This window comes from Gossypium hirsutum, chromosome D04 (genome assembly GCF_007990345.1).
Source record: "Gossypium hirsutum isolate 1008001.06 chromosome D04, Gossypium_hirsutum_v2.1, whole genome shotgun sequence".
NCBI classification, from domain to species: Eukaryota; Viridiplantae; Streptophyta; class Magnoliopsida; order Malvales; family Malvaceae; genus Gossypium; species Gossypium hirsutum.
Genome location: NC_053440.1, coordinates 15,247,172 through 15,262,859, shown reverse-complemented (window position 1 = coordinate 15,262,859; position 15,688 = coordinate 15,247,172). Strand labels below are relative to the sequence as shown.

The 15,688-nt window shown below is 32.1% G+C and overlaps 1 protein-coding gene across 1 annotated transcript; it reads left to right on the top strand.

Moving 5' to 3' along the window:
- Positions 1–535: 535 nt before the first annotated feature.
- Positions 536–1,369, top strand: LOC121216379 (zinc finger protein KNUCKLES). The gene has a single exon (XM_041092034.1). The coding sequence runs from the start codon at positions 606–608 to the stop codon at positions 1,089–1,091; it is 486 nt and encodes a 161-aa protein (XP_040947968.1). The 5' UTR covers positions 536–605; the 3' UTR covers positions 1,092–1,369.
- The last annotated feature ends 14,319 nt before the right edge of the window (positions 1,370–15,688 follow it).

Below are 15,688 nucleotides of genomic sequence, written 5' to 3'. Positions count from 1 at the left end.
TTAGTAGTAAAGGAAATGTGACCTACTAAATATTTTTAACAAAAGTATGTGTTCTTTGTATTCGACCAATACTTTTATATATAGAATAATACCCAAAATATCTAAATAAGGATGGTTTTTTAACTAAGGGTTAAATGTGAGAGAAGGAACACATTAGATTCTAGTTTATGGGGTGTTAGGCAATCAATCAATCAAGGATGAGAAAAAAAGCCAAAAACAAGTGATGTAAAAGGTTATATCCATCAATAAATATATCGCACGTCACATCTATTGAGTTCTAAATCTTTAACAATTATGGAATGAGTTGAGGACTTGAAACAGAACCATATAGTTAATTTCTAAGGCTTTAGAGATTGTGTATTGTATGCACACAATTCGCACTATTGAAAATGTATGTTTTGCATGCATCAAGAAATGATGAGGTAACCAGAGGGGTAAATTTGTCCTATAATTCAGTACCAATCATCAAATTCCTGCAAGCCTTTTACAGATGAATAGGCACAAAAAAGTTAAAGCCCCGTATAAAACCTAAAACTCATGGATGGTATAACCTCCTCTTTCATCCTATTCTTCTGTTTTCTTTGAGCTTTTTCTCAAAAACTTCAATGGCAGACCCCTCAATGTACAACTTCTTCAACCAGCCTTCTTCAGCTTCAAGACCCACCAAGAAACACCCCCAAAGACCTTCCCCATCTGCTCCTCCTAGGCTTTTCCAATGCCTTTACTGTCCCAGAAAGTTCTACACTTCACAAGCTCTTGGCGGCCACCAAAATGCCCACAAGCGTGAACGAGCCGCTTCTCGTAGGAAGTTCCCTACTGATCAGGATCAGACCCAACAATGCACCACCCTCCATCATCATCATCATCATCATCAGATTAGCCCAGCTTTCTCCACCTTCCCTACTGAACCACCCATGGATCACCACCCGGCTGCACAACAAGGCCCATATCTCGACCAGTGGCTCCAGCCCTTCCAACCCCACCTCCCCCCTGCCGGCTTCGTTCCTCATCAGGGATTCAGTGCTGCTTCTTCTCCCACCAGTGACGCTTATGACTCTGCAGTAGATGTTGACCTCACTCTCCGTTTATAAAAAGCTACTTTCTTGGTTTTTTTTTTATTTTTTTTAATCTCTTAACAGGTGACACTGTTAGCTGTTGATTGATTTCTCATGATCGACCAGCTAGGCTAATTTAGTTGTAAGCCCCCGGGGTGAAAAAAAAAAGGGGTTTTGAGGGTGGTTGCTTGTTAGGGTTAGAAGGGTTTTAAGAGTTCTAGCTCTATGGCGTGTTGAGTTCAATGTTCAATGTTTTTTTGGTTTAAGTTTTGGTACTGTTTTGCTAAATGGATATTTTAAATCATGTTTTCTTGAGTTTTAAGTTGTGATGTTGATATGTTTTAGTCCTCTTTTAATGGTAACTTAAACATGCAGCACTTACATGTTAATTACTATCCCATGCAGCCATGCTTCATCATAATTGCCAGATCTTTCATTTCTGGATTCATCTGCTGGCTGTAGAGTTATTAGGACCCATCATCCAAAGTTCCAAACTCTTTGTCACGAGTTTGTAAATTATGTATATTTTTGCCATTAATTTCCATTTTCATTGCTAGCTCTATCCAGCAGGCTCTTACAATCAGACTGCTACGCCCCTCCTTATTTTCAACAGTACTACTTTTCATTTTAGGCTGGCATACATATATATCAATCATGATCATCATTGTTATGGAACGTCTTGATCGATAGTGAAAATGGATGAGTTGGATAGTTTTTGCCACATTACGAGTATTTATTTTGATAGATTGAGAGATGGATCTGTAGATCAGTGATTTCAGTATAAGAGACAAATGCGGGATATGAAAACTTCTTAATAGTGATTACGAAAATTAAGGTAAAATTACTGAAAATAGAACCACAACAATTAAGGAATAATTTATATTAAATAAAATCAGTATTCAAAGTCTACCCTTCTTCCTTTAATTTTATGCATGTATGAATGTCGATAAATAAGATTTCTGTAGAGATATGAAACAAAATAAAGAATTATAAATCAAATAACCCGCGGTTTAAGGTTTTTAAACTTTATTTTGCGTCATTTATTCTGTAATTTTTTACATTAAGATTATGAAAGGGAATGACTTCAAAAATGAATTTGATGAGTGAGTGATTGAGTGATCGAACAGCATCGGTGTAAGGTTGAGATGTTCAGAACAATTTATAACGAGTAACTTGAAATTAATGAAAATTTGTTGAAAAGCTTGAAATGAACGACAACATTGACGAATATCTATGAAGAAAATTTCAATGATTCAAACAATTGTAAAAATCATTTTATTGAAAATAATATTAACTTTTATAATTATTTTTGAAAATATGACATTGCCGTCCAGCACTCACATACCTTTGTAAAAAAATCTTGATTAAAATTCTATCTCATTTAGACATTTATAATAAACTGTATGCTTAAAATTTCAACAGATTGCCAATAAATAAAATAGAGGGCAAACCATGTTACAAGTTACTCCACTATGCGCTACTTTCCAATTCAATTATAAAAAAGTTACCAAATGATTCTTAAATTAATTAATTTGTCTCTTTTTATCATCCATCATTAAGTGGGTAACAAAATGACAGGATAAACTATTAAAATAGTCACTTTTGTTCTATCGGGTTATATTTTAGTCACTTATATTTGAAATGTTAAATTTTAGTCACTTACGTTATTATGTTGTAACATTTTAGTCATTGAGCGTTAATTTCCGTTAACGGTGTAATAATAAGTTGACATTACACATTAAATCATCATTTCAAATGAAAATTTTAGGTTAAATTATACAATTGGTCCCTATATTTTTTTCGTTTCGAGCAATTTAATTTTTTTTCCTCTACGTTAAAAAAAGATGGAGAAGGGAGGAAAATAGAGGGAGAAGCAGAAGAGAATAGAAAATGAAGAAAAAAAGAAAGTTAAAAGAACATAAAAAAAGAAATTGCTCAAAGCGAAAAAAAAGGAGACCAATTGTATAATTTAACCTAAATTTTTTATTTGAAATTTATTTAATGTGCCACGTCAGCTTACCGTTACACTGTTAACGACAATTAACGGCTCCGTGACTAAAATGTAATCCGAGGGAAATAAAAATGACTATTTTGATAATTTACTCAAAATGACATGACAATTGTAAAAATTAGCATAATAACAAATTCAGCCTTCAACATCGACACATTTGTGTCAATTTAGTCTTGATTCTTAAAATTAATTTTTTAATGTTGAGTTTAATTTTGATTCTTAAAAGTTAATGTTTCTAAAAAAAATTATGAAAACATTATATTTTAGCGGGTATTCTGCGGTTTCTTTTTTCTAGCAAATTGAACACCATTGTTGGTGGCCATTTAAGGAGGAGGCACAATCTCCAAAAATCCATAAAAAGGAAAAGAGAAATAAAGAATAATTATATTCAAATAAATCATAAACAAAACCAAAATTGTTTAATTGGTTATTAATTGATTTCTGATTTCTTTTTATATAAAACTAATAACTCCATGCCACAAACACGTTGTTTATATATAGGGTAAACTACTTAGTTAGTCATCCAATTTTTAGTGTACTTTTATTTTGGTCACTCAAAATAAAGTTTTTGTAATTTTGTCATCTAACTTTTAAAGCGCTTTCATTTTAATCAATTAAGTGTGGCGGTTAACTGTAAACACACCACACCATATTTACACTTTCATTTTGGTCACCCAACTTCCGAGTTGCTTTCATTTTGGTCAACCAAAAGCTATCCTTTTTAAAGTATTGATTGGGGTAAAGAGAACCTCAAGAATTAAAGTGAATTGTCAAATTGTACTTGTTTATCTCATTTCCGAAAATTCTAAAATTCTTTTTTTAGTATTGACATTTTAAATTTCAAAACATCAAAATAAATTAAATAAATTGTTAAAATTTTTTTATCCCTTAATAATGTCAACCGATTTGTTACTATAATATTAAAATTAATTAATTTAATCTGCTTCTAAATTTTAAAATTTTATTTTATGTTTCCAAATCATCCTTAACTCATATTTAATAATTGTCTATGAAAATTAAATTTCTTTTAATTATATAATCTCGAATCTTCCATGCTAAGCTAAAATCAAAGGAAAAACCCTTCAAATTAATTAATTTAATTTATTTTAGCTTCCATGCCAAACAAAAATTAATTAATTGCGAGGATATTTCTTTCCTTTTAGCTTAGCATGGAAGATTCAAGATCATATAATCAAAATAAATTTGGGTTTCGTAGACAACTATAAAAAAATTGAGTTATTTGAGTTGATTTTAATTTGAAAACATAAAATAAAATTTTAATTTTTAAAAAGAAATTAAATAAAATTAATTAATTAATTTCAATATTATAGTAACAAATCGAATGACAAAACGGATAAAATTTTTCAATAAATTATATAATTTATTTTGATGTTTTAAAATTTAAAAGTGAAAAAAGAAGAAATTTAGAACTTTAGGCAGTAGGGTAAGCAAGTGTAATGATTTGGTTTCCAGAGGTGTCGGAAAATACAGTTTTGGAACCCCACATCTGTAAAACGAGTCCGTAAATATAAAATAGAAATATTTACGGAGTTAATATAAAGATATATTGAAGTTCAGATAAGTAATTTAGCTGAAAAAGTAGTTAATTAAGGTCTAGGGACTAAATTGTAAAAATCTAATCGCTATAAAATTTTAAATAAGAAAAGGCTTAGAAACTTTGATAGCAACTATCCAAAGGATTAAAATGGTAAATAAACTAAAATTTATCATGACTTAGTGGAATGTGATAATGATTAATTTTAACGTTACTAATGACGATTAATTAATATAAATATTAGGGTAATTAGTTTAATTAAGGTTAATTAAAAGTTAAGCATGATATAAATAAAAAATGGGTGGAATATCATCTTTCATTCCACCTTCGAAAGAAAGAAGGAAAGAAAGAAAAGCTTCAAAACTTCTCAAGCTTTCGACCATTAATTAAGTAAGTCCTCAAGTTATTTTATTTTATATTTTTCATGGAATTTGAATCATGGGAGCTTGATTTAGCTAGTCCATGTATTAATTTGTCTAATTTTTGAGATTTTGGTATGATTCCATTGTTGTGAAATTGGAGAATTTGGCTTGAAACTAATAGAAATTAATCTTAGATGATGAAAAGGACTAAATTGTAAAGCTTAATAAGCTTAGTTGTTAACTTTGTTATATTAGGGACCAAATTGAATAAAATAAAAAAAATGTTATGAAATTATTCAAGCAGTAGAAAGTATAGGGTCCCTAATGAGTAAATGTGAAATAGGATTTTAATCTAAAGTTATATATCGAAAGTTATGCTTGTCCTGAGTTTAGGGATTAAATTGAATAAAAAGAAAAATATGATTGACCTTATGTTTGAATGTGAATTGGATGAGAATTGATATTGTTTACCTGATGAATGATTGTATGTAGTTAAAGATGAAGCTGAGCCGTCAAGAGGGAAAGGAAAAGTGAGATTCATCGACGAGTGACATGAGATCTCGATTTGTACTTTTATTATTCAGGATCGATTTATTTGTTTGCATATACATGTTCATTGGATGATTGAATATCAAGGTGATTATATAATGATTGTATGAATTGATTCGTTGAGATTGATATTGAATATCGAGATAGTGGACTGAATTGAATAAAATAGAAAATAGAATGAATTAGTTGGATTATAATATGAGATATGGAAAATGGATAGAAATATGTTATATGGTGTGAGAAACATGTGTATTGATGTTAAATTGAATTGCTATTATGAAAATTGAATGTGATATTATATATGAAATGAATAATGTAATGTGAATGGAACTTGATACCCTATTAGTTGTTCGGGTAGATTCAAATATAGTTGGGATCGAGGATTTAAATTGTGGTTGTAGCCGCATTTTCAGTCGCATTGCGTTTATCGCGGTTGCAGACAAAACGGATGCTATCACGGTCACTATGGGTATTGCGGTCGTGAATTTTTTTAAATTCGCACAACTTATTGTAAAATATAATAATTATAATTATAATTATAAAAAGTCACTTTTAATGATTTTTAGAGTGCTTTCTAACACTTAGAAACTTTTATTAATATGATAACACAATTTTTACAATCATTAATTATTCTTATATTTACTTACGAATTTTTTAAGAATATTATATTAACTAATAACAAAGTAAAAAAAGAAGAAGGAAATATTAAACATTCATCATATTTAATAAGTTTAAAAGTTTTTATAGATAAAATAGTTAAAAATTCATACATGAGAGAGGTCTTCAATATTTCTTGACAGTTTTGAAAATGGTAAAGATATCAAAGCATTCTATGCTGCAAAAGGAAAAAAGGAATAGATAAATGTATAGATTCTCATTAATTATTCCTATTTCTTACCACTTATTCTCACTCTCATTCTACTTTCATATATAGTTTAACATGCTTCAATTCTTAATTATCTTGTCATAAAATATACTCAATTCATTTATCTATAGATGTATTTTAAATATTTTAATATCATTACAATTAAAAACATTAACAAAAGTTTTCTTTTAAAAAACACATACCTTACAAATAGTTGTTGTGGTACAATTTAGTTTTCACCAATTAGTGGAATGACGAGGAGAATCAGATCCTTCACCTTCACTTTGATAGTGTTTTTTACTTGATTTTCATGGCCTTTGTCTAAAAATGTATCCAAAATAAGTAACATTTTCACCTTGGTTTTCATATAATTGATATGAAGGATATATTTGAGGAGGATGATACATGAGAGGTGGAGGTGGGTGATACATTGGTGGTGGAGGATGCATTTGAGGCTAATATGGCACACTATAATTAAGAAATGATGGATAATAACCATATGGTTGTGGATAACCATGTGAAGGTTGTTCTGGTGGATAAAAACCTTGAGTGCTAGTAAATGAACCACTATACGCAAGGTTACTAGAACTCGATCTCCTGCTAGATGAAGAGCCTATAGAAGTATGCTTCTCACCTTTTCCTTTTGATGGAGCTCTAGGTTCACTTCTATCTCTCCTAGGTTCAGGAAACATATTTTCATCAAATTCTGATCTATAACAGAAATTTCCACTAGTGGTACCAACCCTATATTCTCCTCCATATCGGCTAGAAGACCTAATTTCACCTCTATCATCACTATGTCCATCATCATCATCAATTGGACTTAAACCACCATCATCGGGTCCATTCCCACTTTGACTTGGCATTGCACTAGAACTTGAACGAGACAAATTTTGTTGTTGAGATTAATCAACATTCATTTCATCATCAGAGGTATCCACAGGCAACACACCGACATTTTCACCATCTAACAATGGATTCTTTTTTCTCTTGAAGCCATTCTGATAGTGGATCAACATCTTCAAAGATAAGATCAAGGCTGGTAGGATTAAAACTAGCGTTTATATCATCACTGCTCATTCTTTTTTGATTCCTTATCTGAAGCCTCATATTATAGTAGGTAAACACTAGTTTCTCAAGTTTTTTATACTTGAACCTATTTCTTGCCTTGGTGTGAATATAACTAAATGTGATCCAATTTCATTTGTAATTTAATGCAGAAGTTATTTGACTAAGCACTTTAATTGCTAATCTTTGTAACTCAGGAACATATGTGTCGTATATTATCCACCACTCAATTGCATAATATTATTTAAATTTAAAAATAACTTCAAAATGTAAAATATAATTAAATAATTTAATTAACTATTTACCCGAACTCATTTGCTTCCAAGCTCTTTGTGATTATGGAGTACCGAATGTCTCATGTTTATCTCTAAATAATAACAAATGTATAAATAAAAGATAGAGTAAAAATGAAAAAAAAAATTCCATTTCAAATTATGTAACTAAGTTACAAATAATTGCATGAATCTAACCTAATTAACCATTCTGACTTGATTATCAAGAGAAAGTTCTATTCTTTCAATTACTGGTCTTGTACCTTTTAATGTTTCCATTAGTACATTCTCAGAATGCTTCACCCCAAATTGAAATTGAGGATTGAGAAAATAACCTAAGCATAATTTATAAGAATATCATCAAATAATAATCTAAAGCTTAAAATAATAAAATATAAAAATAGTTCTTAATTATATGAAACATTTTATCTTACCAGCTGAATGCAGGTCGAAATGCATAAAATTCCATCTATTATCAATAATCTTTTCGTACTCGGTGAAATATCAACAATCTTGCTGAATTGCTCATATAGCTCTATCAACAGCCTCATAAATAAAACCCATTTTTGGTTTTTCATCACCATCCACAAGTCTCAAAACTTTTATTGGGGGCTCGTAAACTTTTATGAAGTCATTGGCCTTTTACCAAAGAAAATTCCCAAAATAATTTTTTTGGCTTAATAAGCAGGCCCTGACTTTTTATGTCTCCAATTTGATTATTTAAATTCCTATATATTCATAAGAAAAAATTTAAAATAATATAATTTAAATTATTTGGAATTAATAAAATCATTAAAGGTTGTTATATTTAAGTAATTATATTAACTAATTATAAAATACTGACCTTTGAATTAAAAATTTCTCTCAGACCTTGCTTTTATCTTGTTATCTCTTCAAGTTGAATGAAATGAGTTGCAAATCGAGTAAGAGTGTAACACCCTAAACCCGGCCTAGAACTCCAGCCCAAGTCCAGAGAGTTACATCATCGGAACTCAAATACCACAGATATATAACACAATAAAACTAAACCATACATCGCATAATATCCATAACAAATATTAGTTAAGTATATAATCTTCCAAAAGTCATTTTATCGTAGTTTATCGAAATTCCTAAAGTAGTATTTAAATGGAAGATAAAAGCTAGACGAGCTCCCGCTGCGCCAACCCGTTCAAGACTGAGAACCACCTGAAATCTAGCCAATAATAAAGTGAGTTGTGAACTCAGCGCATAAAGAAGTTTGTTCAAATAAACACATTTATCAAATAGTGTCCGTATTCAAAGATTTGATTTGGTAACAAAAGCATTTCTAGTTCAGATTCGAGACAGATTAATTAGATGTAGAAACAATTTCAATTTCATATACAGAACAAATCAGAGTCAGATGCAGATATTCCTAACCCCCATCCGCTACACACCATCTTTGGCCATCCCAACACACTCTTAAGGGCATTCAATGCCCAGCCAACCTTACACACCATAGAGTGTCTATTTGACACGTTTACAGAAACGTAGCTTAGCTGATAGATCATAATGCGATGAAGTGCCAGAATCAGAGTTATACATATGGTGGCTTAGCCACTAATTTAGAATAGATTACTTCCTTCTTCATAATATCCTAACCCATGCAGACATAGAGTACAAATATCCACAATATGTTTTCAGTTATTCTAAATTGTTTCACAAGTAGATAACACAATTCAATATCAGATTAAGTATCACAGTGCACATGCAAGTATGGAATTCATGCGTATGTAACAGAGTATCAGAGAGTTCTCATTCAGTCAAATTCAGACGACTTATACTATGGACATTAATATCAGTCTTAAGTAACATTTACAGCTTTAAAAACAATTTTTAGGCCCCTTTTTATACGCCACACGGCCTGGACACACATCTATGTCCTTGCTGATATGGCTCACACGGCCTGGGTACATGCCCATGTCCTTACCCATGTGGTTTTAAAGCATAAACAGAGAGTTACACGGCCAGGACACACGGCCGTGTCCTTGCCCGTGTGACTCACACGGCCTGGGCACATGCCCATGTGCTCGTTCGGGTGGTCCTAAGTCACAAACAGTGAGTTACACAGCCTAGACAGACGCCCGTGTCCTTTGACCGTGTGAACCCTGCACTAATATTGCCACACACGGCCTGCAACACGGTCGTGTGACTTACACGGTCACACGGCCTGGACAAACACTTGTGTGCTTGGCCGTATGACATCGACAGCCACCATTTTTGGCGACCGAAACTTGTAAAAATTAAGGTTTTCGGCACGCACTTGGTCTCGTTTTGATGGAAAGATAATACGGAGACTACCCAGAACCTAATTAACCATTCGATAATCAATCAATTGACTAAAATGACTAGATAATGCAAACATTAATACTCAATGAATTATGTCGAATAAATCGACACCAAGAAACTTTCAACAGCGAATGCTTATCGACGATTCAAAAGTGGTAAATCGGCACAACAAGCGAAGGATCACTTCTCTCCATATTCACGCCTAAGGGAACAAAACGACTAGGTATCAGAGAGTTTAAGTAAAACAATCAAAGAATTCCAAATTTAACAAAGCAACAGAAAACTAACAAAACTTCGCAGAAGTTGAAGGATTCCGACAAAACCTACACAGAAATATTCCAATAACTTAAGGGTCTCACTAACTTTCAATATGCACTTGTTGAACACAATCGAAAATGAGGAATCAAAGGAGTAAAAAGAAGAAAGAAAGGGAAAAAATAAAAAGAAAGAAAAAGGAAAGAAGAAGAAAGAGTATATAACATTAACTAAATTTTAATGATGTTTTTGTCTTAACCACCAACGTACTTCTGGTAACAAGCAAAAATTCTCCTAACGCATATGGTATGATTCGAACTCAAGACTAGACAAGATACAGACAGATGCTTAACCAGTAAACCAGCAGGCTCATTCTTGACATAGATTCGTACAAAATTACACTTAACTATATACTGCATAGATAGGGGTTGTTGTAAAAGGATAAAACTTTTATCGATACAACTCCAACTCCAGACCTTAAACACAAAAGTAGAACACAGAACCACAGATACAGAAATTTAATTACTGCAGATTCTCACAATTAAATTCTCAAAATTTTGGGGCGTTACAAAGAGTGGGTAGAAGTATTTGCTTCCCTTGTGTATACTTCTTCATCAAATCAACAGTCCGAATGTGATTGTATATAAAGCAAGTTACTTTCTTAGCCTCATCTAACACTTTTGCTATACTGGGCTTTTTCCTAATATCTTCAAGGCATAAATCTAAACAGTAAGCTGCACATGAGGTCCAATATAGATGCTTTCTTTTCAACATTAATTTTTTTCAGCAGCTTTCATTGCTGCCTCATTATCAATCACTATTTGGAAAATGTAACTTTCTCTAATTTCTTTTACAACTGAATCTAACAAACTGTAGTTGAATTCAACATCTCTACTATGAACACTCAAGACATCCACAGATTTCCAAAAAATGGTTTATTTACTGCAATAAACAAGGAAATTAATTATGTGCATTTCATTCAAATTGTTAGTCCAACCATCACACATTAGAGCTGCACCCAATTCTTTTCGCGACTCTGGTGGCTTGTCCACGATTTTGTTTATATGGTAGTTTATCTGCGTTATGGTGACACTGTTCACAATTTGGCATGTTGGTTGGATGAGTTCTGGGTAAACTCGATTATGGTGTGTAATGGATATGGGTAAGACCGTTTTCCTAAAATCTATATTGTTTTACGAATTATGCATTGACATGATCATGCATTATATGCTTATTAAATATTGAGATATGTGATTTTGTGACTTTGTGTCATATATGTTTTGTGTTTACCTTTATTTTGGTTGTGATTTATATTTTTATGACTTTAAAACTATCATACATGGATGCAAAATTATGGGATTTTAAGTAATTTTAATAATGCAAATTTTATAAATTAATTATGTTTTTTTAATTAAAAATAATAATTTGTAAATTTCCTAAATAGATTTATGAAAATCCACTGCGAGCTTCTTTATAAAAAAATCATTTTTATAATTACAATATAAGATCCTTCATATTTAGATGTTTTCAAACAACATTACAATTAAGTGACACTTTTCTTTGAAAAAATAAATATATTTTACTAAGTATTTTTCAAAGAGATAAAATTAGTCAATCTTAGAAATTTTTACTATTTCAAACTCAAACCTCTATTTTTTTCAAAATAAACAAATAATTTCGCACGTCGTTAATATAATTTTCGAGATTCGGTCATAACGTTTAGGCCGAGTTTGGGGTGTTACAATTTTGCAATTTAGTCATTTTTAGTGTTAGATAGTTAAATTGTGTAATTACCCATTGAATATGAATTTTTGTACTATAATATTTAGTGAGTAGCTAGCTAGGTTTATCGTTTGCATGCATCTTACTTGTTAATCACCTTATCACTCAAACTCTCTTGGGTTCAATCTTCGGAATACTCAAAGTGTTCCATTGTAACACTTATAAATATTACAACTGACATGTCACACTTGTAGTACATCGCTCTAGTTATAATTGTATTTCTGTTAATTCATAACGTCAACGTATACATGTCGAGGCACGATTAGTTACCCAATCCCCGACAGTTCCAACTAAGACAAACCATTGTTGCTAGTTGACTTGTTGCATAAGTCCAACAAAAAAAAAGGGTTAGTGGAATTGGAAATATTTGTCGAAGTAGAGGCATCTCCACCAAATTTCCTCCCATCGACATTAGTATCCAAACTAGAATGAGGTCACTTTTTCAACTCGTCGGTTCGCATTATTGCATCTTCTTTTTATTTTGACTTTTAGGTGAATTTTTAGTAAGCCTAGTAGACTTATTAGCAATAATACCCGTATCTCTTGTTTCCTTTTAAACATTATTTTTCTAGCATTTTCTTTAAAATTAAATTGCTTAGGGTAGAAACTATATCTACTATCAATCTTGGAATTACGACTAGCTTGCTGGTTTGAATTTGAAAATCCTTAAAAATTAGTCTCAAAAATCGCATGACTAGATTGTTGTGCTTCCCTCCGCCATGGTGTCAGACATTGTTTAGCAGTTGCCCTAGCCTTTGCTCTGGTCGTCTTAGGCCATACCCATACCATTCACTCCTAGCCCACTTCAATAAGATTCTTGCAATTCTATTCATTATCCCCGATCAAAGTACTTGAGAAACACATTAATGGTATCCATTTGTAGCTAAATTTTGTTTCGAAAAAAACTTCTCCTTGTTTTCCAATCTTTTTCCATCTCATAAGCAGTGGCCTATGTAACACCCCTAACCCGTATCCGATGCTAGAACAAGGTTACAGAACATTACCGAGCTTATGACTTAAACAATCATACATTTCATAATCAATTATCATACAAATCAAAGTCCATTCACATACATTCATACAGTCCCTGTTACAAGCACTCGAGGCCCCAAATAGACATTAAAAGTGGTTCGAGACTAAACTGAGTATTCAAGAAATTTTTAGAAAAACATTGAATTTTTTTTAAAGTGTAGGGGACACACGCCCACACATGGCCAAGAGACACGCCTATGTGGGAAATCGAAAAGGGATCACATGGCCGTGTCCCAGTTCACATCCGACCTTGTGTAACTCACTGACTTGGGTCACACGACCAGACCACACGTCCGTGTTCCAGGCCGTGTGAAAACTAGAGGGTTTACTAACTTGTGCCATACGGCCAAGCCACACGCCCGTGTGCTAGGCCGTGTGAAGCTATTGACTTGCTTTCTAAGGAAATTACAAGGGACACAGCCGTGTGTCACACACAGCTGAGACACATTCCTATGTCTCTGCCCGTGTGGACAAAAATAAGCAACTTTCCAAGCCATATTTCTCACCCAAATTGGTGTCAACCTATACACATCAAAATAAATAAAACCATGGTTTAAAAGACACCTAAGTCCAACCAATATCAAGTTTATAACATGTACATTCACACCATAACATGATATCCATAAACACATTCATTTGACCACTTTTAAACATACCAAACATACTTCAAAGGTTACCTAAATGGTCAATTACATATATGAGACATTGTGCCTAAAAATTAGAATACATAATAATCTCTATTTCAACCAAATAATGCCAAACACAATTTCACAAGCAAGACATTCATATAGCAACTATACACCACATATCAAAGGGCCATTTGAACATATATACATATCAAAATATGTGACTACCTTACAAGCCATCTCAAATGGCCAAAACACAACAAGACATATAGGCCACATTAGCCAAAACACCTATACATGCCATTTAACCAAGATATACAAAGTCTAAAATACCAAAATAAGAGTTTGATAGTGCAACACGATCTCCGACAAATTCCAAACTGAGCGAGCTTTCGAATCACTATAAAATATGAAAATTAAAACAGAGTAAGCAATTAAGCTTAGTAAGTTCGTATGGCTAATAAATACAACTTACCACACATCCACAATTTAGATAAGCATAATTAAAACATAGGTAAATTTCAGTTGGCCTAAAGCCAAACACACAATCACAATCACAATCATGTTAGTCATGTATGAATGCATCAACTATGAATTACTTTCCGTACTTTACACGAATACCTGCACTGGTTCGTATAAGCTTTTATAACATCGTATCATCACCTATACCCGTTGAACCATTTGGAATACTATTAGATACTCGGGTATCTCGCACACTAAGTGCCAATACGTAGTCAAAACCACCTCTGTCTCATATCTCCTATAGATGCTCATTCTCGAGCTATCACTAGGTCTGCTCACACAAGTTGTCAGTCAAGACGTAGCTACATGGTGTTGTTCACACAAGCTGTAAAGTAACCACAACACATGCCAAAAACTCAGCCACCGGTAGGACGTACGAGACTAGCACCCAAAACACGGTAACCCTAATGACATGTCATTTGTATCCTATCTATTCCTAAGGTTCAATCGGAACCCACACATTGCCGATACATCATCGAGAATTTCTGGGGTGTCATGTCATCACAATTATAGGCCAATAAAGCATTTAAACACATATAATTTAATGCTTATTAAACATAAAAACTTACCTTAAATTTACACGAAGAAAATCAATCTTTTACTCCACTACTTTATCTTTGCCTTGATCTAATTCCAAACGTGGCTTTTCTTGATCTATATAATCAAATTTAACTAATTTTGTAACAGTCCGGTTTAGACCCTAGTCGAATAGTGGTTTTGGAACCACAAATTTGAGTCAGAAAAATATTTTAATATTATTTTTGGTGTTTATAGCATGTTAATTTATATGTGTGAAAATTTTGTGTGAAAATTTTACCGTTTGTGTGCTCAATTTTATAAAAAAGGACCTAATCGCGTAAAATGCAAAAATGGCTTGCTATAAGTTAAAGTGCTTATTTGCTATGGTTTCTTAATTTTGAAGTACTTAAAGCGAAATTTGGCCATTAAATAATGGCATGGACGGTAATGGACAACCATTATAAAGTTTTCATATTAATTTATAAAGGTTAAAAATGTAAATGATATATTATTATGTAATTAAATAAAATATAAAATAAAAATGCATGTTCATCTTTTTTTGTTGGCCGAATGTAAGGATGAAAAGAAGTCATTTTTCTTGTTTATAGGTGTGGCAATCTCCAAGCTAGATTGAGGTATGTTTTGAGCTCGATTTTTTATAATTTTTACGTTTTGAGATCGTTGCTTCGTATATTACCTAGCCCATGCTTTAATTTTTGGAATTGATGATGAATTTGAGATTTTACATTATTGATAATGTGATGAATTTGTTGTTTGATGATGAAAAATAAATCATTGTTGTTTTTAAGTTGTTTTGAAATAGGGACTAAATCGAGACAATGTGAAATGTTAGGGGCTAAAATGCAATTTGCCCATTTATATGTTTTTGAATAAATTTGAATAAT

Coding starts and splice junctions, on each gene's coding strand:
- LOC121216379 (XM_041092034.1), top strand. CDS start 606: ATGGCAGACCCCTCAATGTACAACTTCTTCAACCAGCCTTCTTCAGCT.